At 42.4% G+C, this 27,512-nt stretch overlaps 1 protein-coding gene across 1 annotated transcript in view; it reads left to right on the forward strand.

Annotated features, from left to right (window-relative positions):
• Window positions 1-25,491, forward strand: part of Bcl2 (BCL2 apoptosis regulator) — a 178,503-nt gene extending 153,012 nt beyond the window's left edge. Inside the window, exon 2 of the mRNA XM_004858446.3 lies at window positions 20,180-25,491. Within this exon, the coding sequence (XP_004858503.1) occupies window positions 20,180-20,314 (135 nt within the window). The 3' untranslated portion in view covers window positions 20,315-25,491. The remainder of the gene's footprint in view (window positions 1-20,179) is intronic.
• The last annotated feature ends 2,021 nt before the right edge of the window (window positions 25,492-27,512 follow it).

Raw genomic sequence — 27,512 nt, forward strand, 5'->3', positions numbered from 1 at the left:
TAATTTGTTGAAGCTACAATGAGAGCTCAGTGTAGTCAGGATGGAGAGGCCCATTTGCTTTCTCAGTGAAGATTCAGTTTAGTAATCTCTGAGGGGCATTGCCTGTGAAACTAAAAATATGACAGGAGTTACCCAGTGGGGCTTGGAGATCCAACACCCCTCCCCACCCCCAACCTGGATGGCTGGATGACTGTGAAGCATCAGATTTTAAGATGCAGTCCAACATTCCTAGAAATTTTACTGCCAGAAGCTCTCTAAAAATGTGTTGGGTAAGCTTTGGCTTTTTCTTTCTTTTTTTTTTTTTTTAAAGGAATTCATATTTAAATCTACTTCTTTATGCCTACATAGAGACTGCTGGTGTGTCAAGACTGAAATGGCTCACTAGAAGGCTGAGCAGGAGTCTAGTAAAATTTGGGACAGGCCTGTGGGCACAGAGAAGGCATAGTGGTGTTAGTTTCCTGGAGTAGGGGGAATGTAACCTGAGAAAAAAACTGATGAGAGCAAAGAAAAACACTAAGAAAAAGTGGGAGCAAACTTAGAAAGATGAGAAAAGGAGGGGAGAAGAGGAGATACACATCACAATAAAAGAAGAAAAATCATTGCAATCCCCATTGGGCAAAAAAGTGATTTTTGTGTTTTTCTTTGAGTTTTACCAGGCCTACAATGATTTCTTTTCTTTCCTTTTTAAACAATTTCCTTTTTTTATCCACAAAGATTGCTAGAAGGTGAGAGCAGAGAGCTTCCTGTGAGCCTACTCTTGAACTGAATGTTTCTGAACAGAAAGCACCATAGCACTCTTCCCACCAGATCTCCATTTCTTTCACTTTTATACTGACCCAAGCAAAATGGGGAACCATGCATAAGGACAAAAGAAACTTCCCTCCCTAAATCTAAAATACAATGCCAAGAGAACCCGCTGCAGAGAGCCATGTAGTTAAGCATTATGCCAGATTCCAAACAAAAGCTAGATAAGGCAGTAGAAATCAGTATTTTTAGTCCCATCTCCTCTCCTCCTTCCTCACTGTGCACCCTCTGCCAGATCACGATCAGATCTGATTTTTCATGCCTGAAAGGAAAGTTGGAGATCTCACCAAGAAAAGACTTCTAAAAGAAGCCTGAGTTGCTGCGTTATTGTTTGACTCTCATTGTTAATACATGAATGAGTCCATCTTCTTTCTCTTCCCGTGAGTGGAGGGTGGGAGAATTACATCTTGTTGGGAGAGAAGAATAACACAAGCAGAAACAAGACTTAAGTCCTTCAGTGTCAGCCAACATGTATAATATCAATGAGCTTGCTTTTTCCTCATAATCTAAACTTTATCAAAGAGACAGGGACATTATAAATAGGCAAGTCACCACTGTATCCCAGCCTATGACATCTTGGGTCTGGGCAAGTCCAGTTGGCCGGGAATCATAGCTGTGTGTAGGGAGGCCATGTGATACAGTGGACAGGCAAGACATTTAGTATCAGACTTTGTAGTTTGAGCCCTGGTTCCACTGCTGATTAATGGCATGTCTTTGGAAAAGTTATATGTTCTTGGTCATCTACAAAATGGGAGTGACAGATAATAACTTACCTATGGGTTGTTGTGAAGGTCATCCTTGTTGATAGGGAAGTGCTTTGTCATCTCTGTATCTTATGTATTTGCTTTTATTTATAATGTACATGAATATAATAATGAAAAAGAAAAGATTATTGTTTCATCCCCAATGTATATTCACTCTTTTTATTTAACAGCCTTTTTTTTTTTTTTTTGTCCTACTGTGTTCCGGGCCAAAGACCAGAGGCCAGGATACTCGGTTACCATTTCATAATACTGCATTGTGTCCTTATGAGATTGGCCTTTTATTTAGCACAAAATGCCAATTTTGGGGCCTTTAAAAATCAAGATAAAAGTCCAAAAGCCAGAAAGATTAAGGAATAAGCTAATTTTTAAAATAACAAATCTTTTCTTATAGTCTTGTCTCACTTATATGGGGCTAATAATTTTTAAAATTAGATTTTCCTCTGGGCATTTCATACTAAAAATGATAACAATTCCCTGTCCTTCGTAATTGCATTTCTTTTGATTTCCTTTTATTATGACTTACATGTCACTGACACTTTTTTTCCTGGAATGTTAAAAGTATACATCATTCAGCTAAAAGGGAAAAAAATACTGTCTTTATAAAAATGGAAACAGAAAGAGGGGGAAAGTGGATATTCCTCTCTTTTGGTTCCAAACAAGGGAAAGCCTTCTTGCGTTGTTCTTCATACATGCCAAGGTTGATATAATAGATCCAGAGCAATTTTGAGTTATCTGAAATAGAAAAAAATAGAAATAGAAATAAAAATAAAAATAGAAAATAGAAAAAAAAGTCTTTTTAATCTCTAAAAACAAATTCTTCACAGACTGATAGCTCAAAAATGACCAATGGATTTTTCTCTGTAATGTCAAAGGTGGGGTTGGGAAGGAGCATTCTGAGAAAAGACGTAAAGGTGGAAAGTTTCCGTTCAGTAGGATGCAAAGGAAATGTAAGAACTACCACTTGGAGGGGCCGCAGAGGAATATACGGGAATCTTGAGTCATACAGGTTCTATTATCTGAAGAACAGGGAGGAAAACCATACAGCTCCTCTGGTTGATGGAATAACTTATCACCAGAAGTTATCCACAATGAATATTATTTTTGATTGATACACAGTGCACATGTCTGTAAGGCATCCTTTAATTTTCATAAAATCATCTTAGCATTATTGAAATATGGCTCTCATTCCATTTGAAGTGGGGCCTTAAAGAGCTATTGCATGGATTCTTAAACAGAAATAGAACAGTAGTTGGAACTCTAGAAATCCTGCCTGAGATTCTAATATCTGGTGCCTTGAAGGGTTTGGCATGTGTTTCTTTTGATGTCTAGAATATCAAGCACATTCCTGGCTTGTGTGTGATGGTAGGTCATGTCCAAGTTCACCTAGTATAAAACCACCTCTAGGACCCAGGCCTCTGCTGGCACCTATAATAGTTGTGATGGAGACTGTGATGTTTAATGAGAACCAAAAAGGGTGCAAGAGCCTGATTCTCCCAGCTTCCCAGTTGCTTAACCCTTTTTGTGCACAAAAATGAGACAGAGCTCCAGAAGCTAAACATTACATCTCCTTAGAACAACCAATGGCCTTTACTGGGCCATGGGACATTCTCTTCCCAATACAAATAAGGCTTTTGAAATCCAAATTGATGACCCCCTGCTTGGAAAGTAGAGGACCTAGAAAGCAGTGGTCCCCACAGCTTGCCCTTCTGTGAATTGTGATGCACCGAGGGCATCAGATCAGCCTGAACAGTTGTTCATGTGGGTTACACTGATAAACTGCTGAGTCGGGGAGCAGTGCTGTTCAGACTCTTGCCTTTGAAAAGATGTGCTCCAGTGCCAGATACTAAAACCTTGAATTCTGGCTTTCCCACCAAAAGATATTATAGACATGATGGTAGTGAAATTATAGTTTTTAAGATTTAAAATCTCCTTTAAATTACCTTTTCCAAGTGATATCTGTCTGACTCTGTAATCCATTAACTCTGAACTTATGCCTGAGGGTCAAATATTTTTTAAAACCGTCCAGGTGTGGGTATGGAATAACCCCAATATTTTTTTGAAGTTTTTCAGGGTGTTTCAGTAGGTTAGGATTACTTTCAAAGACATTTAAATGATGTTTCAGATTCAAATGGAAATAAAAAGTGCATAAAATTGTAAGAGTTAAGAATTTCAAGAATTTGACAGAGGCAAAAACATACAAAGAAAACATGAGCCATAGATATTTTTATTACGTTCCTTTATCTGACACAAATCCTTCTCCAGTTGTTCCATAACTATAATATCAGTATTTAACTCCAAGGGTTAAGAGGGGTTTTGTAGAACAAGCCCCTGGCTAACTTCAGCCTGATCACAAGTCTTTTCAGACTTCCATGGTCAGATGGCAAAAACGAAGCTTCTCATTACATCATCACATTACAAGCCCAGTCCACATTCCCCATGGGAGTCCATGACTGGGGTTCTTTGACCAGGAGGAGGTCCCACGCCCTTGTGTCAGCATCAGGGGTTGTACTTGTTGCATTTAGCAGCATTTACTCCTTTACATATCTGAGGGGGTGGAGAATTACTCTCTTTCAGAAAATTCAGAGCAGGCTTGTTCTAGAACAGGACAGGCAAGTGGAGAACAGGAAAAAAGCCAGAACTGAGGAATGAACTTTAACTGATAAAATGCAAGAAGAAGAGGGGAAAAAAGCAATGTAAAAGACAAGGACCAAGGAGAAGACAAGAAAGGGGACTGGAGGTGGTAAGGGATTTGGGGTGTAAGAAAGGTGTCCTATTAGAGTGAAGGCCTGGGAAGCTAGGTCGGGAGGTCTCGGAAGACTTGGACCATGACCAGCCCTCTTTATCTCCCACACACCTGGCTCTTCAGTCAACCCAGGAGCAGGGTCGAAGCTTCCTATGCTGGGGTAGAGGTGAGCTCATGTTGGTTGTTTGTCTGAGGCTGCACAGTGGACCCTGAAATTCTGCTTCCATTGATTCATCTTTAATGGGGCAATAATATTATTAGAGATTGTGCTGAACACTTTCTCATTATGCACCTCTGGAAATTTTGCAAGGAAGTGCTTCTGATTTGTTGGGTTTTGTCTGTGATAATCACAAACTTGCCCCACAAACTTCCAGCCTTCCAGAAACAAACCTAACATTAAAGGATTAACCACAGATAGTCTCTTGTGAAACACACTGTGGGTAGGGTACCAGAAATTTAAAGGTCTTGGTCTTTGTGAAATGGTAAGAAATGTTAAAATTGAAGTCAGCGGGGAAGACTTCCTAGTCATGAAGAACCATAAGTGACATTTATGGGAAGAAGACCATAGCATTGCCAGCTGGACTGCCTGATGAGCAGGAGTGGGTAGGGACAGCGTGGCTGGGTGGCCTAGCAATGCCTCCCTCATCCTTGGGTCCCTGGTAGAGTGCTGTCCTTGTTCCCGTACACTGTGGACATAATTCCTCTTGATTACATGAAAACAATTGAGCTGATCCACTGAAATGATCGCCAGTTGTCACTGTGGAGGCTCTTGGGCTCCATATTTTTTTCTTCTGGTCGGTTGGATTAGTTTTTGTGACTCAGGGATATTTTATTCTCCTGCACATTCCAGAATTCCCTGTGAAACCAGCCCTGTAAATATGAAGACTTTTCCTGAATTGTATGGAAAGGATTTCTCCTTTGTGATTTGTGTCTATATCATGCAACATTTTTAAACAATCTTGAGGTGGTGAATGCAGCATCCACCAACAGGGCCAGAGAGCACTGGGGGGATTCCAGAGCGTGCTGTACATGTTCCCATGGGATCGAGTTCGGCAGAGTTCCTGGGGCAGGTGGAGTGGAGTGGTCCTTGTGATTTGTGGTTTCTCATGTTAATGCAGCCCTGTTCCCCCTGACTTACCTCTGTCTGCATATACCAGGTCACTTTGGGACCTTCCATGGGATGGCCCCAAGCTCCCATCCTAATTCCAAGTCCTGAAAAGCCATCCCAGCTTTCTTCTTTAGTTCAGAGTGGTTACGGCCCAATTCCTGCTTAATCTTCTGTCCCCTCCTGCCTATCTTAAAAACTCTTGATGTGTTTGTTCAAGCTTCCCTTGTCTTCTTTGAAACTTCCTTTATAATCTCTCCCACATCATCTGTCCCCTTCTGCCTATCTTAAAAACTCTTGATGCGTTTATTCAAGCTTCCCCTACCTTCTTTGAAACTTCCTTTATAACCTCTCCTATTATTGCTTGTCTCTCCAGGAACTGGATCTTGTAAGTTTTTTCTGCCTCCAACAGGAGAAGCGAAGTGTACTTGAAAAGCACATTCAGCTTTGCTACTATGAGCTGTATGTCCTTAGGCAAGTTGTGAGACCTCTCTAATGACAATCTCTTCTGTCTTGTGTTGTTTATAGAAACCACCTATGAGGCTTGGCACAATAGTTGGCTCACACTACATCTCAGATTTAGTGTGTAGCCAGAGGTAGACACTAAATACTTTGATAAGTGGTTTAGCTTTGGCTGAATGGCTTGATTCAGATATGTCCAAAGGAAGCAGGTCCTCACTCATGAGAGAAGACCATGCAATGCTAGGAAGAGCCATCCAAAGTTTGCACCAATTCTTTTAAGAAGACTAGTTCATGCCTGTGGATCCAAAATTGGTCAACAGGTTTCCTCAGTAGAAATAGTAGTTTTCTAGGCCTGATGTCCCAGGTTTTGCCGGACCAAACTTGAGCTTCTACTTATAACCTTAGGGGTGAACATCTCCGAGTCAGCCCACTGGAATAGCATTTATTGAGTACTTGATTTGAGTGATGAGTCCGGTGTTAGTCTTGCCTTGAGGAACTTGTTATCATACAGAACCATGCTCACTTGTCTTCTCCCACAGCAGCTGACGCAATGCTGTGCACAAATCAGATACTTACTAAATGTTTGCATCATTGACTTCCAAGTGAGCAGTCTGGCCCAAAAGTTTCATCTCGGGCAGATGCCATGCAGAAGCATGGGCACTGACCACTGACCTATGAGAGCAGCCTGGAAAGCTTCAGCCCTGCCCTTTAGCCAGAAGAACAGTCAGTGTACAAAGCCCCAGTGGTGTGATTCAACCCCATTTCAAGTCCAGCCCACAAATACAAGAGTACCCTCTGCAAGCAGGTCCCTAGGCTCTACACAGCACTGGAAACGTACCTGGCCCACACTGAGCAGATGATGAGGAGTGACAGTTGCCTTAGAAGTCAAGCTCCCAGGGGTATGGCCGTTCTTCTTTCAAATCCTCATTGCCAACACCACTGACGGGCCTTGTATAGTGGGTCTGTGTAGCTTCCTGACCTTGCTCATGTCCGTAGCAGGCTCACATCACTGTAAGAGTGTCGTGTGTCAGGTCAGCCAGCTGTCAACTGTCCCTCTAGAGGTTGTGCTGATGGAAGATTTTTCTAGCCCTTTCTCTAATTTGAAGCTCATCCATGATGGCTTTCAGGATCTCTCTCCTGTTCTCTGTATGAATGGCCGTACAGTTCTAGCAACAGAAAGCACACTGTTGAAGATCATTTTCGGTAAACATTTATTCAGACAAGAGGCCATGCCAGCATACCTCATCCATGTGTAAATGAGCCTGAATCTAGAGCTACACCCCCGACCTGGCTCAGAGTTCACATGATCCAGTGCTAACAGCTCTTGCCATTGACAAAAACTTTTCGTTTTCCTTGTGATAGAAAGGTCTGCTGTCCTTTCTGGGCATAAGAAGACTGTCTGATGAGGAAGGAATAGGGTTGTCAAAGAGCCAAGCATTGTGCCTTGAAATGCATCTGGTTTTATTCATGTTGAGTCTTTCCAGGTGAACTGAACTAAATCATAAACTACAAAATGAAAGCAGATTTTCCTTAGCACATGGAACACACTGAGAGTTCACCACCATCCACTAGTCCCCTCCCCAGAGGATGTAATTGCTCTTCTCTTACTGATGCCTGCATTGACAGTATGGAGAAGAAGTGTCTCCCATGGGCTGCTCAGAGGAGTCTACCCCTGAGTGACCTTGGTCACTTTGACCATCACAGAATGAATGGCTCCCTGGGCTGAGAATCAAGGAGCTGGGAACAGAGTTGGACTTTTATATCTTGTATTGCTTTGGGGTAGGATGTTAGCAGGCTATGGGGTTTCAGTAGAGTATTCGACTTATTTGCCCCAGAAAGAGAACAGCAGGATCAGCACCACTGGGGGCAAGTTTGGTCCTTAACAGATGTTGTCTGAGTCTGCGGTAGGTAGGAAGTAAAGATCTCAAGAGCCAATGCTTCCAGAAAGGATGCCCAGGCCAATTTCTTAACCAGTCCTAAACAGCACATATCAGACAAGGCACGGTTGAAAGCTGCCATTGCCTGGCTAGTTGCAGATACCACTTACACAAATGCCTTCTGCTTTGCTCTTTTCATTCCAATATATCCCCCCTCCAGGCCAAAACCACTTTCAGCAAGTTCCTATTAGGAAATGCAGCCTCTTTATAACCCCGCCCCCCCCAACAACAACCTCAGTCAACACTTCCTGATTTAAACAAGTGAGAATCTGACATTCAGCCCCCAACTCTGGCCCTCCACATTTAATCAGGGAAGAGCCCCCTCTCCCCGTACCCCCCAGCAACAGCGTCCTGATGACAGCGATTAGGCCAAGGTGCAGAATTTAACAAGCATCTGCTTTCAGTTCCCATTTTTGGCATATTTTCATGAATTAACTCTTGCAGCAGCAGGCATAGTTAGGTGGGCTTGGCCGTGCCACAGGGCAGGCCACATGGCCACAAGTCAGGCACAGTAGATCACTGCATGCCTGGCCAAGATAATGACCATCAGTAGAGCATGTTACCTACTACCCAGCCCTGTGGAGCACACAGTGATTAGATTTGTGCTCACATTCAAGTATGGATACTGAAACAGGTATGGACACTGGGGAGGAGGGTAAAAACATCTGTAGCTCTAGATCCCAAGAAAGACAGCTGGTGGATCTATCCCCAGTGTTCATCTGCATGTGGAATCCGCAGCCCCTATCAGGCCGTTGAGAGTCCTGTTTGATATTGAAAATGTGCAAAACTCTCCACCTACTTCCCATTCTGAGGCATACTGGCTTCTTCAGTTCTAATTAAAATGGGCATAAGAGTTGAGCATGGTAGTGCACACCTGTAGTCCCACCTACTAGGAGGCTAAGGCAGGAGGATCACTTGAGTCCAGGAGTTTGAGACCTGCTTGGGCAAGAGTGAAGCTCCATGTCTTTTTTAAAAAATAGTATGAAAAGTAGTGAACTCTGTTGATACACGGTGATAAGACTGGGAAAGAGCCCGTGGAATAAGTAACCTGGTTTATGTTCATTTCTTTTCTTTTCTTTTTTTTTTTTTTTTTGGTACCGGGATCAAACTTAGGTCCTTGGGCTTGCGAGGCAGGCAGTGTAACCACTGAGCTAAATCCCCAGCCCCTCCTGGCTTATGTTCATAAAAGCAAAGAGGTTGGAAGCACTGAGACATCAGAGACCACAATAGCTTGGCTACCATGCTGGAGAGAGGAGGAATTCCAATTAGAAGGCCCAGTGGAGAAGCTGAGCACAAGCAGTTCCGAGGCTAGGTGTGGGTTTGGGGGAAAGGAGGTTGTAGAAGTGGAGTATGACAGAGATGGACCACTCCAAAGGGAACCCGGAAAGCAGCCATCTGCAGCAGTTCTGGCCAAACAATTTCTGACATGCATCAACATATCCTAGATCATATCCCAAAGGATCCATGAGAAAGGGTGAAGAATAAGATCATTAACAGTGTAAGCCCAGAAGGCAGAGAAGTTTTCACAGGAAGAAAATCCAGGCCCAGAAGGAAGGTGAGCTGCTCATCTCACAAGGGAGGGGACCCAGACAGTTCTCCCCCTCCCTGACATCTCACCCTGTACACTCAGCCGTTATGCTACTGCCTGCGTTTTCTCTTTCTCTTCCTTCCTTTCTCCTTTCCTTTCTTTTTCCTTCCTTCTCTTTCTTTTTGTTTGAGAATGACAATAGTGCAAAATTTGTAACCGAAAGAGTCCACTTCCCTATATACTTTTGAACAAGGCTTACAGAATGAGCCAGTACATCTATGGAAGCCCACATGGTAAAAAAATAATTTATCTCCCCTTCATGGGGTGTAAGAAATATAAGTTGTTTTTATTGAGATATAGTTCACATATTATGAAAATCCATTTAAAGGCATCCATTCATTGATTTTTAGCTCATTCACGAGGTTGTACAGTGAGCATTACCATTATCTAATTCCAGAACTTTTTCAACACTCCAAAAAAGAAGCTCTGTAACCAATTAGCAGTTACTCCTTATTCCTCCTTCTCCACAGCCCCTGGCAACCAGTAATCTGCATTCTATCTCTATGGACTTGCCTATTTTGGACATTTAATGTAAATCTAAGAACCATCTAGTACTTGACCTTTTGTATTAGGCTTCTTTTTTTAAGTATGATATTCTCAAGGTTCATCCATGCTGTAGCATGTATCAGAGTTTCATTTCTTTTTATGGCTGAATAGTAATTCCGTATTATACCATATTTTGTTTATCAGTTAATGAATATTTGGCTCATTTCTGGTTTTTGCTGATATGATACTCGTATACAAGTTTTTGTGCAAACATAGTTTCAGTTAAATTGGTATATATCTAAAAGTTGAATTGCTGGGTCAGATGATAACTCCACTTAACTTTGTGAGGCTCCACCAAATGCTTTCCATAGTGACTGCACCATTCCTTATTCCCATTGCCAATGTGTGAGGGTTCCAATTCCTCTACATTATCAACACTTGTTGTTGGCCATTTTTTTAAAGTATAGCCATGTCTGATGTTTTATCTCACCGTGATTTTGATTTGTGCTTCCCTAGTAACTAATGATCTTGAGCATCTTTTCACGCACTTATGGGCAATTTGTGGAAATGTCTATTCAAATTCTCTGTCCATTTTTCATTGGGCTAATTATCTTTTTATTGTTGGATTGTAATACTTAAGTTTTTTCTTTATTGCTTATCATACTTCCGTATCCAACACACGAGCATAAAGCACTATTCTCTCCCCAAAAATGAAAAATCTTAAGCTCCCCCCAAATCAAGAATGGGCTGAGTGCAGGAAAATGCAAGATGCTCAGCATCTCTAGCCAAAGAAGGCAATGGAATGAAGAAGGTAAGGAAGAACATGGAGAAACTTTGTTCTAAAGCCAAACTCCTAGAAGGCAGGTTATTGAGCCGTCAGTGTGTGAGGTCCTGAGAAAACCACCTTCTCTGGGCCCTTGCATGAGTGCTGTAAAACAAGGACAGCAGCATCAGTCCTCTCTCCTGGCCAGGGCACTGAGCATAAATGGGCCTCCATGCACAAAATGTGCTGAACCAACTAAGACAATTCTCATACTCATTAAAGCTACTCTAAAGGATTAGAATATACTGAGCAATTAGTATAGGACAGCACCTGTATCCTATTTAGCTTTAATTCTCCTTGATACTTTGCAAAAGTGTGTTTGGTGACTAAATGAATGAGCAAGTTGAAATGAGATTTCAGGGTCTGATATAGAAAGGCCTTCGGTTTCTTGTCATGGCCTGTTACCGCAACCCGAAGAATTAGAGAGCAGAATTATTAATGTATTTTAGCACATTTCCCTGCAAGTGGATTTCTTTGCCTATGACCATGTGTGTCTTGTGAAGTACTAGACTGATCATCTTGCAGGAGGGACCAGAGCCCGCAGGTGGCTGGGTAACTTTCCTTACAGCATTTACATAACTGGGACAGGGTGGGGAATTGGTCTATGCATCTCTCCAGATCTCTCTGCTTCTCTCCACATAGCACCTCCTGCCCCAGCCAGGGCAGTAAGCAGGCTAAAGAATCCTCTAAGATCCCACCTGGGGAACATCTGACTCTGGGCTTAGACCTCCTCTAGCAGGTAGGCATGGCCAGGCAGCCTTTGACCTGGTAGAATAGCTGCAGTTCTCAAGAGCATCAAAGATGCCTTTGCAAATTATTTTAAAACTATACCTTGTTTAAGAAAGAAAGCAGTCTTTTGGACTTTTCATTTCTCTGCCTCCCTGGCTCTTGAGGGCCCCTGACTTATTTGCATCCTCAGCTAAATTTGCATAACAAAATATATCAAAACTTCCCTGGGCCAGCCTTAGTAGACAAGCAAGTTTTGTTTTTGTTTTGTTTGGGTTTTTCATCTCCTGCCATTTATCCAGCAGGTTTCTAATTACATCCAAATGACGCTTAGATTAGGTTTCATTGTATGTCCTTGACCTGTGATTCAGCGAGCCCCTCCCCCTGGGCCCAAACTCCTCCAAGATCAACCCTCTATTCACTGCATATGGCTTTGGGGAGCAGCCCTTGCAAGGTGGAGAAGGGAGAGCCATGCTTCTCACGCCCCTCATGTCTCTTTGTGATCCCTGGGCCAGGCAACTGTGCAGCTTTCAGTTTTATGCTCAAGGGTTATTTTTTTCCTCAAACCTGGAGTCAATATTTGGGGAGTAATAGGAGGGTTCGGGAGGAGGAGTCATGGGGCAGAAGCAAGCGTGCAACTGCCAGAACCACCCTGTTCTGCAGACAGAATCCTCAAGGCTCATTCAGCACAATGTGGCTGCAGAGGAAATCCTGCCCAGCCAATGATAAGGGGGAAATGGAGTCACTTCCTCACCAGCTGCTTTATTCAGGTAGAAAAAGTCTTCACTTCCTCGCGTGTGCTTGCTTCCCCTTTTGCTCAGAGCCAAGTCTGGTGTCAGGAGAACGACCACTTCCCTGGCCCCATGGAGAGCTCTATGCTCTGCTGTGGGGTGTGCCCCCCCCCACCCTGCTGCCCATTTATCTCTCTTTTTCTCTTTTTCCCAATATTCTTTCTGGCTGGCAGTTGTGTGTCAGCAGATCTATGGTGTTGAGTATGATGAGTCTTGTGTACGCTTAGTAGAATCTCTGATGCAGAAGCATCCAGTGCCTTTAAGTTTACATGAATGTGCAGGAGAAACAGCTTTTGACCTTGTTCATCTCCTCTGTCCTGTACAATGGGCACCAGCACTGCCCTTTCTAATCCCCTAGATTATTATGCTTTTATCTATAGGTAGCATTTTTCAAAGCATACCTTCTTAGCACTGTGTCACAGCAAGAATCCCCCTAACAGAAGGGTAGATGGTCAGATGAGTTTACAAGATGCGGCTCATCTTGTCCCTGTCACGGTGGGGATGGGGGTGAAATTACTCATAAACTATAATCACCAAAATGACCAATGAGACTGAGTGCTGATGGGTCCACTGTGCCCTTATGAAATGGCTGAGCATAGGTCCCCTGGAAGACACTAGAAGTGGCAAAAAAAATCCAAACAAACAAAACACTGAATTTTGTTTAACTCCATCATTTATTTTGGCCTTTGCAAAAAATGTCTTTTAAAAAATATCATCCTGTAGGATATATTTGGAAAACCTGCTGTATAGGAAAAGAAATCAGTTTATTTCAGTTCCACAAATATTTGCTGTGTGCCTAATAGGAACTTCAGGGATCCAGAGATAAGTAAAATGTGGCCCTGCAGCTTCAGGTGCTGTGGTTGAGTGGGAGAGACAAACGTGCAAACAGATGATCTTCAGGTAACATTGTGACCGGGGACGGCCAAATTATTTAGCCCAACCTCAGAGTTAGGAGAAAGTTTCCTGCTGAAAATGATTGCACCAAAGCTCTGAATAAATCAGAGTTAATTTAAAAGTGACAGAAGCTGAGCTGCAGGAGAGCTAGGTTGGCCCAGAGCATTGGGGACCTTGGACTTGAGAGAATTTGGAGGTAAGTTTAGAAGTGACAGCTTTTATTCTGAAGGGATCACTCTAGTTGCAATACAAAGAGGAGATTTAAGGGCAGAATACAAGATTGGAGGCAAAAAAGCCAGATGGGAAATCACAGTATTAATCCAGGAGAAAGAAGAAGGTAGGGACAGAGGAATATTTAGGTGGTAAAACTAGCGGTGCATTTACTGTCCCATCCTTTTCCCTTGCCTGTAACTTTCAGTGCTCACTGACTTACATCCAGCAATAAGAAATGTGGCATCTGTATCTCTTCCTCTGGCCTCCAAGAGCCCACCCCACCTATGCACATGATGGGCTAGCTGTGCTGGGTACTGACACCTGCATAAGAGCAGTCTTCACCCAACACATGGCCGGAGTTGATATCTGAGCACCCCAGCTCCCTAGCCCATTCACGGGATAACAGGAGTTATACTGTGTATTACACATTGGCCCTGGATTTCTCCAGCAGTATTAAGCTCTAGTTGCCAGTACCAGTGTATCCCTGTTGGATACAGGGATTCCTGCCTGGTTGCTTTCTCTCTTCTCTCTTATTTCCTCTCTTCCTTGCTAGTGTGCCCCATGCACCCACTCTGAAATAAACTGCTTATGTTCAATCCTTATCTTTGGGGGAACCCAAGCTAAGATAGTGGGATTTACTAATAAATGGATGTGGAATGGGGAAAATGAAAACATGGAAGATGCTCTCAGGGTGTAGGTTTACTGGATGGTATGAGCACAACGAAGGCAGGAAGATGGGTGTCAGGCTCAGTGGAGGGGAGGTTGTCACTCCTGTGGAACATGTCAGAAAGCTACTGGAATAGAACTCTGGCAGTTAAAGTAGAAAGTGGGGCTGGAGGGCTGGGGATTTAGCTAAGTGGTTCCGGCGCTGCCTGCCTCAAAAGTGCAAGGACCTGAGTATGATCCCTGGTGCCATAAAAAAAAAAAAGTGAGGCTGGAGATGAAAATTTCAGAGACTTCAGCATGAGAATGGTATTTGAGATGAGGAAAGAGAAGGAGATTTGCAAAGAGATAGAAGATGTTCCAAATAGAAGCCAAGGGCATATAGCATCAGGGTCTCCAGGAAGGAAACATCCAGCAATTCTCCAGGAGGCTGAAGAACTCTTGAAGAAAGTGGAGCATGGAAGACTTCCATGGTCAGAACACCTAGTCAGGTATAGCCAGAAAAAGGGAATTGGCCATAGGGAGGGTGTTGGTGGTCCCTGTTGGGTGGTCTCAGAGACACAGGAGGGGAAGAAGCCAGAACAGGTAGGTAAAAATATGAGTTGAAAGGGAGCCAATGAGAGGAGCTGGTAGCTTGTCTGGCAAGAGAAAGAGAAGATAATGATTAGGATGAGTCATGAGTCTGTGCAGACATTTTGAGAAAATATGAACATTTATATACCAGGGACAAAGGGATAGAGGAAGGATAAAATTGAAATTGTAGTTGGGAGCAGGGACAGTCAGTAGAAGAAAGTCCCAGAAACAATGGAAGAGAGTGGAATCAGGATGAAGGATGGAGAGGAGCAGAGAAAGATGGTGGAGATGGAAGTTACAGTATAGCAGCTGCAGTGATTCAAGCCTAATGGCCCCAGGTTGCTCTGAGAAGGGAAGGACAACATCAGCTGCTAAAAGACAAGGAACCTAAGTGAGGAAAATGGTGGCCATTTGGAATGATCATGGAAAAAGTCAGGAAAGATCTGACAAGGGGTAAAGAATGGCTGAGAGGTTTGGAAGTCATAAGTTTAGAGAACTCCCCACTGAATGGGCTGATCTTCTTTAGCAAGACCCAGAAGCCCAGCTGAGCCTCCTTGTGGGATGGAGTCAAGTTGGGCAGAACCTGATGTAATAATAATAATAATAATAATAATAATAATATAGTATCAAAAATAAATACATATTGCCTTACAAGTGCAAGGTCCCGAGTTTGATCCCTGGTACCAAAACTAACTAACTAAATAAATACATACATACAAACATACATATATAGTAGTACATTATAGTATAGTATAGTATAGGGATATATGTAATAATGTACACTACATAATCTATTATTACATATGCATATGTATATATGTTATTAAAATATATTTCAAAAGAAACAAGATATTCCATTGTATGGATGTGACAATCATATTTTCAAGCATTTAATTTGTTTTAAGGGTTTTTTTTATCATACAGAATCTGTGTGTTTAAAAAAATATAACTAGCGAGAAGAAGAATTACTAATAAAAGGGTAGTTTGAAGATGTCTCTGCATTTAACCTGATGTGGCTCCATCCCTGTGACAGCATCCTGGGAAGCCACCCCAGCCCAGCACATCCCTTTCACTTCTCAGTGTCACACCTTTTCCATTGTTGTCAATCTGATTTATTTAATTGGCTTATTTTTTAACCTCATTTTATTTGGAATCAAGTTTAAATACTTCTTGAAGGGTTCTGAGGGGGGAGAAAGGAAAATTTTGGAGGTGTGCTGCCTCCAGGGAGGGGTGCGTATGTAGGGACGTTACATCCAGAGACAGAAGTGACAGAGAGGGGCAGCATGGCCCGTGATAGCTGTGAAGCAGGAGGGATGAGGACACCTGCCAGACCAAGGAGTCTTTGCTTTGTTAGTACCCAGCCACACCTGCCAGGCTTCCCTCAGCCCTGGAGCAAGGATCTAGGCCTGGGAGTTTGGCCCCTTGGGCCACTGTTAGTGGAAGTTGAACTGAGACCATTGGTGGTCTCTGAATTTGAAGTTTGTGGGAAGCCACTGTTGACAGAGTGATCAGAACCAGGGCCCTGCCTGCCCCCGTCTGATGTGAGGACCAGCAGAGGGCAAAAGGGCCCTCAAGTGGGTGCCGGTGCACATCCCTGAGGCCCAGTATGCCTTGCCAGCCCGGACATGAGTAAGGGGTGTGGCGCCTCCTAAATATATAGACAGGGATTTTGTCAGAATCACGTGAGGACAGCCTGGGTTTTCTTTTTTCCTCTTTGTTGCTTTTAATATATAAAATGAACAAGTGTTTATTTAAAAATGGCTTTCAAACTTAAACAAATAATGGCAGACTGTTCAAACAGACTTCGGAAATCGCCCTAATCAGGATGTTTGAAAAAGCAAAAAGATTCTCTCTGAAAGTGGCTTTTCAGACATTCAGCCCTGAAACCACAGAGTCTCCACTGCACTTTGCAGTCACAGAAGAGCAAAGTTATGGGACAGGCTCAACCTCCAGGGGGTAAATGATATACCGCCACCCCTGTCCTTATAAAGTATGGAGGGGCACTTTACTGTCACTTCTCATCTTGGGAACAGAAGGAACCAAAACATGGAATGTGTACATTTTAATTCATAATTTCTGTAGAAATCACTGGCTGTCTTCAGAACCAAAAGCTGCCTCCTTAAAAAGAGCTAGGAAATCACTCTTGTCAAGGAGTGGGCTGGGCACAGCCTTGAGCAGGGAGGGACAGGTGGGGCGTTTGGAGCTGGTTAGTACTTTCCTAGCGCCCACATTGACTGTGGGCCCACATTGGCTTGTGGTAACCTGTGCTAATCTTCACAACCACAAATTTTATGGTTATAGGTGAAGAAAATAAGGCTCAGGGTTAGGTAATTTGATGAAGGCCATAAATAAAAGGTTTCACTTGAACTCTCCTCCAAGGGCTCTTCACCAGACCCCTGGGGCTGCAGTAGCACCCCTGAGCCCATTATTTGGGTTGAGAGATACTGATTTAACTCATCTCCCTCTCAACATATTTTTCTTTATAGTACACACCAGAAATGGCTCATGAGGTACATTAGAAGCAGTGTTGTTGTTGTGAGGGTGTGAGGCTGGGAGAGGGAATTATCCAGCTCCAGAGAGGTAAGGGTATCTGGGAAGACATTTATTCAACACCCCCAGAACTGTGGACCAAGCACAGTGGGAGAAGATGCCACTGAAAGTCTGACTTTCTTTGCCACGAGGGCTTGGTGTCCAGGAAGGCCAGGCAGCCAGTGGCTTGGTCTGTTTCCGGTTTTGCCACAGAAGACTCTCTTGGTGACTACAGAATTCAGGGACAGCCTTGACCCTGAGGACGTCACACTGAGTTACAGTGGCATAAAGAATCCAGGTGTCCTTTGGCTGGGCTGTGGAGGTCTCCCTTGTCCATGAAAAGCACAGAGGAGAGGACTGCTAGGTGTTCGCAACTGTGTATCATGAGCCTGAGTGCTCTTTGCAAGGGGCAGTTCCTCCTGTTGCCTCTTCCTGCCCGGTTCTCCTTCATCGTGTGGAGAAAAAGCTGCTTCTTGGCAGAAGATCGCGGTGACACCTCAGCTGTGTGGTCAGAGCACTGAGCATGTATTTCACTAGTATTAATTGCCTGGTTTTTCTAGGACTCAAATTTAGACTTTTTAAACAATAGATATATAAAAAAAGAAGAAATCCTGTGCGCCCTCTCCTGGCAAAAGTTTATCTCGTTCCTCTAGAGATGGAGTGCACTGCTCCATGAGCTCCTCTGGCATAGCTTAAGGAATCAATGTAGTGCTAATTTGACCAGCGCTGTTGACACACAGGGCATTCGCTCTTCTGTTGTCCATGATCAGGGTATCTCTTAGATTAGGATTTCTCCGCCTCCACACTCCTGCATAATTCCTTGAGGTTGAACAGCTAGGTGCGACATTAGGTGCCGGTAGCACCCCCATCCCAAATCATGAGGACCAAAAAAGTTTCCAGACGTTGCCAAATGATCGCTCAGTGGGAACCCCTGCTCTCAACCCTTGCCTGCTCTGTTAAAGATCCTGTCGGTCACGAGGAAGCCTGTGAGAGGGTGAAGTGGACCAGCATAGCCCTTTATGACTGTGGGATCAAGTTTGATCAATGGTCAACTGAGTTCTAGGAATTTCTTTAAAAATAATTAAACAAGTAGAAAACAATTTATGTACAAATATACATCATAATATTTTTATAATAGCTAAAGTTTAAAACTCCCTAAATACAAAATTTAGTAAAGTATGTTATAATACATATATATATAATACTGTACTGTACAACGTATCGTATTCAACATAGAATACTATACACTTAAGAAAATAACTATGAATCTATATTTCCTCATGTGTGAATTCCCCTAACAATGCCTTAAACCCTCACTTCAAAGACCACTTCAGGATTCCCAGCGGTTGCTACCTACAGAAGGAATGATTTCAAATAAACAGATTAATGAGCATCTGGTGTTAGACCAAATTCAAACCAGTGACTGAACTCGGAAAGCACTGATCATTAATCAAATAAACATTTTGCACCCACAATGCACCCCGACGATGCTCAGCACTGGAAAGACAAAGATGATGCCTGGTCCCTCTGCTGAGTACTTGCCCCAGTAGACAAGAACACTGTGAACATTGTTTCAGCCCTCCTCCCCACAGCCATGCCCAAGGTCAAGGCATGTGACTGTTTCTGGTAATAAAATCATGTGCTTTGGTTCAAGATTGTTGGAAGTGATGTGGAACTGCCTCTTGTTTTTTCTCTTAAGACCAGAATAAGCCACACCAAATGAAAGGAATTCATTTACTGATTTATATATCCAAATATTCATTCAGAGAACTGTCCATATACTACTTGTTGGGTCCAAATGTAGAACACAGTCTTCCCAGATTCTAGGAAATGAACATCCAATGATTTGTGCAGTGTTTTGTTCAATCTGAAATGATCCAGAGAAGGAGCCTTGCTGAGCCGCACCACAGATGCTACTTCAGATGCAGTGATAAGACTGGGAGACAGAGCCCTCATCTTTCCTTGTGGACCTACGTGTCTTATAACACACCACTGACTGCGTGCTTTGAGGATTTCACAAGTTAAGTTAAAGGCACATTTGCAGTCTTCCAAGTGGTCCAGTCTAGCTACCTAAGAGAGAGACCCCCATCAGCTTCCTTTCCTGGGGAAAATGTGTTCTCAACCTCAGAGGCTCTGCATGCCACTGGTCAAGGCTGCCCCTCTGCCCACCAACTCTGCATCCAGTCAGGAGAGAAAGGGGTACTGGCTTGGATCTGGATTCTAATCCTGAATCTCCCATTTATCACGCACATTTCTTAGCCTCTATGACTCTCAGAGGCTTATATTGCTGGTATAAACAATTATGATATAGCTTTCTATATAAATTTCTATCTATTTGTTCAGTTGGATTTTTAAAAAAATGCATTCCTGGAGGTGAGCTCAGCTGACCACGCACCACGCCTCATCCTGCAGGCGTGAAGGGCCATGCTGAGCCGTTCCTGCACACTCACAGGCTGCCCCGTGACCCATGGCATTTTCGCAGAAGGCGGGCAAGGTGTTTCACCTTCAGGACGGGAGTAAGTGAAAGGACTTAGTAAACTTGGTAGGAAGAATGAATAGAATAATGCACATTTGGCATCCGATAGAGGTGCTGGCATACGGCAAGCACCCAATAAAGGAGTATGTTAGTCACTGTCATTGTTACGTTTCATTATTTTTATAAATGACCACACCAGCTAAAATTATAAAACCCCCAATATTTTCCCGCTTCTTTTGCTGTTGTACTTTTCTCTTTAGCACTTAACCTCTCTGATGCTGTGTGATATTTGTTTTGTGTGCACCTGTCCTGCTCCACTAGATAAAAGCTTCATGAGGTAGGAACGCTTGGTCCATCTTATACATTGCTGTACCTAGGGTGCCTGGGATGTAAGCAGGTTCCCAGTAAATACTTCCTGAATGAGTGAAAAGAGTGGCTCTTGAATCACTGTCTACAAAGAGCATTTTTTCTCCTCCCCTTGCCCTTCTGAGGGTCCCTGGGCTACTCGGCATGATGCTTCTCTGTGGGGTGGGTTCTGTGCTCGCCCTTCTCTCAGTCTCTCTCTGATTTCTTCTCTTTCTCCCTCCTCTCCCCCACTGCAGGACGCCTTTGTGGAGCTGTATGGCCCCAGTGTTCGGCCTCTGTTTGACTTCTCCTGGCTGTCTTTGAAGACTCTGCTCAGCCTGGCCCTGGTGGGAGCCTGCATCACCCTGGGTGCCTACCTGGGACACAAGTGAAGTTCACAGGCCTGCCCCAAACAAATATGCAAGAGGTTCACTAAAGCAGTAGAAATAATATGCATTGTTAGTGATATACCATGAAACGAACACACACACCTACACAAAAACAGCTTTTAGGCAAAACGTCGAATCAGCTATTTACTGCCAAAGGGAAATATCATTTATTTTTTACATTATTAAGAAAAAAAGATTTATTTATTTAAGACAGCCTCATCAAAACTCTCATCTTTGGAAACCCTACCACTAATTGCCAAGCCCCACTTCGTGCAGCTCTGTGTGCTGGTCTGTGCCTGTGAACAGGGATCTGATTTCCACATTGGCTGGACTGACTCACCATCTGACGAGCAAGCAAGCAGACAAGGGATCTGATTGGTGGGGAAGCTGTGTTCTGGCAGTGAGGCTGGGGAGAAGGGGTTCCTTTCACTTGCATTCATTGGCCCTGGGGGCTGTGATACTACAGAGGTAGGGTGATTAGAGGGAAGCCCAGTCTTCCCTGGCCTGGAGAGTGGATATTTTGCATCTGACTCACATAGTACATTCCCAGTTAGAGGACAAAAACTGGAAATTTCAGATGGACATGGTATCCGCTGAGACTTCCCCACCAAAGGACAGCAATGGGAAAAATGCCCTTAAACCATAGGAAAGTATTTTTTTAAGCTACCAATTGTGCCAAGAAGCATTTTAGCAGTTTATACTTACCATCCAGTACCTTAAGCCCTGATTGTGTATATTCATATATTTTGGATACACACCCACATACCCCTAACCCTCCAATACTGACTCTGTCTGAGTAGCAAACAGAATCCCTTGGATTCAAGGACGTGAACATTTCGGTGACTTCTACGGCATCAGGAAGACTGGAGTCACCTGGAGCATCAGGCAGCCATAAGTGCCTGCTTTTAGGAGACCAATGTCTGCAGACTCTACCCTGTGTCCTAGCTCTGAGGTCTAGCCCTGGCATTGAGCCTGAGCACGTGCTTGGCCTCCTCGGAGAGTTTTAAACAGGGCACTGGGGTCTCCGAATGTTTGGAAGCTGCCGGAGCTCAGAATTCTGCTATAAAGAGAGCAATAGTGGGACTTGGCCTGGGGCTGTTACCTCAGGTGCCCAGCTAGGCCTGTTTTCACACAGAGCATGGAGCCTGGAACCTGGAACCTGGGAGCCACAGCTCTTCTTAGGACATGTATCACTGTGGAGGGAAGCAAATAGGCACCATGCCTTTCCTGGCAGAGGGACGTGGTGAAGGCTGGGAAGCTGCCATCCAGCGTGTGAGGAAGGGAGAAGCCTGCAGCCTTTGTGCCCACTGCACATGTGCGTTGGCAGCCCTCACCCTGTCTGCAGTTTAAAGCAAGGCTTTAAATGACTTTGGGAGGGCCATAAACCCTAAAGAAGCATTGAATGAGGTGTCATGGATTAATTGACCTATGTCCATGGACTTACATGTAAAACATTATCTTGTCATTGTAGTTTGGTTTTATTTGAAAACCTGATAGAGGGAGGAAAGAAAAAGTTCCAGGTGTGGAATGTGGAGATTATCTGTACATCCTGGGGCATTAAGAAAAGAAAATCCATGGTAGAAAAGTAGCAAAAGAAGTAATATCTCTGGCTAATAAACTAGAAAATATTTTTTTTCAAGTTTAGAATCAGCCTGGAGACATTTGTGGAATAACTTTGTGGCATTATCACTTATATACCATTTATCTGTATTAACTTTAGAATGTACTATGTTCAATGTTTAATGCTGTGGTTAATATTTCGAAAGCTGCTTTTGAAAAATACATGCATCTCAGCATTTTTAAAAAAATGTATTTAGTTATATAGCATCTACACATTTGTTAAGAGAAGTAATAATTTTCCATTTGAGATTTTTATCTCTTGATTCTTCAAAAGCATTTCTGAAAAAGGTAGGATAATCCTGAATCTCAGCCACCTGAGAAACCCTGGATTTTGCTGGCCATTGAGAAGCTGTGTTTTAACCAAGTTAGGGCATTTCTTGTCAACAGGATTGTTTATTGTGACATACAGGTCTATTGTTCCTTTGACCTTGTTTCTTGAAGGTTTACTTGTCCCTGAGCAAATCAGCATTTAACTCAAGTTATGTAAGATTACACGCACATTTGGTTAAACTCATGAAGTTCACTCAGTTGAAAATTCAGATGGGAAATGAACAAAGAATTAAAATCTGGCTGTGATGGTTTGACCTTGAAAGAGTTGCTTTGTGTGACCTGTTTCAAACTGACCCATCAGAGGGCCTACTGCCCCCCTTCCCTGGGCCTTTCTCTGTGTCTGTCCTTCAGGCCCTTCCCAAAATTTAGAGGCACTTATACTTCACCAAGAAAGCAGGAAACCTGTGGTGCAGAGCCAGACCTCCCTGGTGGGCCTCAGGGAACAGGGTGATCAGACTTTTGAATGAGTCTAATTTTAAAACAAAATATTATTTTATGAAAGGTTTACATTCTCAAAGTGATGAATATGGAATATCAAATCCTGTGCTGCTATCCTGCCAAGATCATCTTAATGGAGTCAGTTTTCAGTATGCTCCCAAGTGACAAGATCCTCCGAGCTGCTTTAGAAGTAACAATGAAGAACGCGGATGTTTTTAATATAAAGCCTGTTTGTCTTTTGTTGTTATTGTTATTGTTCAAACCTGGATTTGCAGAGTATTTGAGAAATGTATATATATTAAAAAAAGAAAAGGTCATGGGCCTTAACTTCTGGCTGGTGTCCTTTGGCTTTGGAGTTTTGTTATCTGGTTTTAATGGTAAACATGCCAGCCACCTTGACCCCAGTACTGTACAGTATTGTGGCTGCACTCGCTCTGAAAGTAGTTGATATTGCATTTTTCTTGTTAAAAACATATTAGAAGCAATGAGTATATGTAAACCCCTCAAGTAGTAATTTTTTCTCCCTCTTATTATTATCTCAGTTACTTTACATTCAGGCAACAGAGAACCATCGTAGCATATTTCATTGAGAGGGTTTCATACCTGAATCTTAACTCCTCTTAAACGTAAGAAGGAGTTTACTCTGCATTGGCCAGGGACAGAGTAAAACAGAACACATGTACTTCCCAAATTGGGGTTGAGAGACCACAAGAAGAGCCTCCTAGACTCTCCAGGCACCCCTGAATTCTCACTCACAGGCACTCTGAAAGAGAGATCGAAATGCCTCCGACAGTATACACAAACAGTTCACCCCAGAAAATTTTGCCAGAGCTGAAAATTTTCATAAGTTTAAGATTTGAATTAAAGTCTCATTTTAAAATAAGGAAATGCCTTTGTGTAGTTGTAACAAATCCTCAACATCCTATTCCCTGGTCAATTGTCTCTGCATGTTCAGGTATACCCTTCCATTACACAAGACTTTTATTTCACTAGTGAATGCTTACTGCTTACCATCTAAAGACCCACTGGGAAAAATTAGGAAGTGCTTACAAAGAAAGAGGTATTATAATAATCAGGATTAAATTCAAATAATTCAGGCAATCCCAGCACGTCTAACTTTCGCATCAATGATCTATAAATGGACAGAATTACAAACAGTCTATAATTCAACTTAGGCTAAAACAATTTATAAATGTGAACTTCAATTCCAATTGTACTTAGAAGGCAGTGCCTGTTATTATACTTTCTTATCACTTGTAGTTAGTAATATACACCTACTCTATCAGGGAAAAACAGGAAGGGCCTGAAATATAAGCCAGGTTAAAGAAATTAAGGAGTCAGTTGAAATTCTATTCTGATCTTTTTCTGTGGTGTCCATTGCTGCCCAGACAAATGTGGTCACACACTTTTTAAGAAATACAGTTCTACATTGTCAAGCTTATGAAGGTTCCAATCAGATCTGTATTGTTGTTCAATTAGGATCTTTTGGGAATTTAAAAAAATTATCATTATTATGAGACAAAGGACATTTGTTTCAAGGGTGAGAGGAGGCAAAATTTTTAAATGAGTAAAACATTTCCAAGATTGAACAAGGGAGTGTAGAAGTTTTCTGAATAGCCAGAACTATGGGATATGAAGACCCCTTACTAGGATCAGGGGAATGCCTCCATGCAGGCCCTTATGCAACAAATGAGAAACACTTCTAAGTTTTGTAGTAAATTTAAATTCTGGAGGCACTGGCACAGTCCAAAATTAACTCAGTGTGTCAATGCAATGGTGTAAATTTCGAGTTAAAGTTGTCTGATGGGGTTTTTAACAATAAATTTGTAGTTTTAACAAGATATTTAATAACAACCTTCTGGTTGGTAGGGACATCTGTTTCTAAATGTTTATTATGCACAATACAAAAAATTTAAACAAAATAAATAAAACAATGTGAAACTGAATTGGGTAAATGATCCTACAAGTTCCTTAGCCTTACCTGATGAATCATTCTATTCCATGTCTTTGGACAACCATGAAATAATGCATCTTACTGTGTACAAAGAAAACTAGAGGTAGTATGAACAATACCATACCAATGCATCACAACTAACCAGAAAAAATAACTCAAAGCCAACATTCTATGGATGACAAGGTTGTTTTGTTTACAAAGTTCAGCACCGAAGAGAAAAACACTCATGGAAAATGGAAAGCTGGTTTATCAAAAGTCCTGGAACTGTTAACTCATATGACTGTAGTATACACACTCAGTAATGCCACGTACCTCATCATTTGGGAAATCAGCAGTGGGCCCTCTGCCTAGCTTATTTCATTAAGTTTTTCCTTACAAGGTAGCATTTGAAGGATTGATGGCTCATTGAATTTATTTTGGGAAAGCTTTCTTTTGGTGGGTTATGTTTATTATAATATATTCTTATGATTCCAACAAAGTTTTGCTTTTGTTTTGAGTTGCTGGGGTTATTTTTGTTTTAAATAAAATAAATGAACATTAAGTGTTTTTGTAGTGAAAGCTTTTGTTATCAAGATTTTTATACTATCAAGATTTTATCTTCCATGGGCTGCTTTTAAGAGTGATACTTTTTAGGGGTGGCTGGTATCTACAAAAATGTACATACAAAAAATATATATATATGATAAGTGTACTTTACATAGTTAAGGTAAAGTAAGTCTCCAGTTGGCTACCATTAAATATAATGGCACTTTGTTTGTGTGTTGGAAAATGTCACATTACCATTAAATTTGTCTGTCCAGTTAATTTTGTGAAGAAAAATAAAGTACAGTGTGAGATATTGGTTGTGCCCTGGAACTATTTATAATGTGTTAACATCATTTTGCCCTGCAATTTATCATCACTAAATAAGATTTTGGAATGCCTTCTAAACAAGCCAATAGAACTATCACGAACCCCACTGTTATGAAGCCCTTAGGGAGCAGGCGAAGGGATTGACTTACCAGTGAAACCATCTACAAAGGGGCCCCTTTTATTTCTTGGTCACTAATCATCTCTGACTAGGTCCAGGATGGACCAGTCTTGAGTTCTATAGCCTGAGCAAGCCATTGTTACTGCTGGGTATGTTCTTCCATATGGACTGAAGACCCTAGTCTCTACATTCCATAAGATGAAAGACTGCCTAAAAAGAAGGAAAATAATCTGGAAGTTCCATTTTGAAGTTAACATACTTCGGAGACTTTAAGTTGCAAGGGATCCAATGGTTCCCATTTATGCTTGGCTCCTGTTGTTTTAAGCTGCAATCTTCCAAGTCTTATTCCCACTGACACAATTAAAAAGACTGAGCTGGTCATGGTAGCTCGTGTCTATAATCTCAGCCACTTAGGAACTGAGACAGGAGGATGACAAGTTCAAGCCCAGCCTGGGCAACCTATTGTGACCTTGTCTCAAAAAGGGCAAGAATGTAGCCCAGTATTAGACCATGGTAAGCACCCCTGGATTCAATCCCCAGTACTGCTAAAAAAAGAAAAAAGAAAGAAAAGAAAAGCAAAAAAACCCCTCTGACAGCAACTTCCACCTGTTTGGCATATGCAGGATACAACACCACATGCACACTACCACCTGTTCTTTCTTCACGGTAGGTAGTGACTTTTCCTATTTTATAGGCGAAAACTGAGACTCTAGAAGTTAAACAATGTACCCAAGTTCTCAATCACCGTAAGTTAACAGAGGCAGGATTCGAGCCCAGATCCGGCTGACTCCGAGGCCTGTCCTCCATCCTTCAATCAGTGGTCTCCAAATGGCTGCACATGGAACATTGCAGGTGCACCCTTTCCAGGGGGTACTCAGATATGTTTACAGGAATTAATTTTTTTAGCACCCATGGGTAATCATAAACTGATCTCCTTGGCAACACCCCTGAGATCAGGCCAGTTTCACCCAGCTGCCCTTTCTCAATCACCTGTCATGCTTCTCAGAAGACACACAGCTTGGCCTCTCACAGTCTTACTGGAAGGTGCTGCACCCAAGAGCCACTGCCTCTGCCACTGCTGCTGACCCACATGTGCCAGGAGAAGCACCTATCCCCACCTCTGCCCAGCCACATGTCGGTGAAGTCGAGTTGGGAGCTTGAAAAGAACCCTGGCATCTGACAAGTATATGCACTGTGGAAATAGCAAACCCTACAAAGCAGCTTTCTTTTCTTTTCTTTTTCTTCCAGAAAGTCAATTTACCTTCAAGCCCCTGGGAATGGCCCTGGAGTGTTACAACCCTTGAGTTACCAGAAGGCATGGTCTAATGTCTTGGGCTATTAAAATCTAATGATATGGAAACAAATCTTTTAGCCAATTGTGTTTCCAATGTTTTGCCTTCAACAAAGTTGAAATAGTACCTAGTCTATCTAGTCAGCCTATGGATTTTTGAAAATGTGATTTTAGAATATAACTGAAATTTCCACTCCTATATACTGGTCATATGAACAGTGCTCTTAAGATCTTCCAAGCACAAAAAATGAAAAAACAAGAATAGATTTGATGGTGAACCCTAGCTCTCTCTACCAATAATTAATTTCTATTTATGAATATGTGTTGTTGGGGGAGGAGGGGAGGAATAAACCAGCCCTACTCATCTCATTAAGAAATTTATTTCTAAAATATTTAAAATTTATATTTAATAGTTATCAAAATTTTGTTTATTTTTAACAACTAAGTAATATTTATAGTTACTGCTCAACCCAGAAATAAAAATGTCAGGTCTGTCACAAAAACTCAGATTTTTTTTTTGGTACCAGAGATCGAACCCAGAACCTTGTGCTTTCGAGGCAGGCAGCTGAACCACTGAGCTAAATCCCTGGCCCAAAAC

Source organism: Heterocephalus glaber, unplaced genomic scaffold (genome assembly GCF_053883595.1).
Source record: "Heterocephalus glaber isolate CG9 unplaced genomic scaffold, H.glaber_assembly_v1.0 deba00000331, whole genome shotgun sequence".
NCBI classification, from domain to species: domain Eukaryota; kingdom Metazoa; phylum Chordata; class Mammalia; order Rodentia; family Bathyergidae; genus Heterocephalus; species Heterocephalus glaber.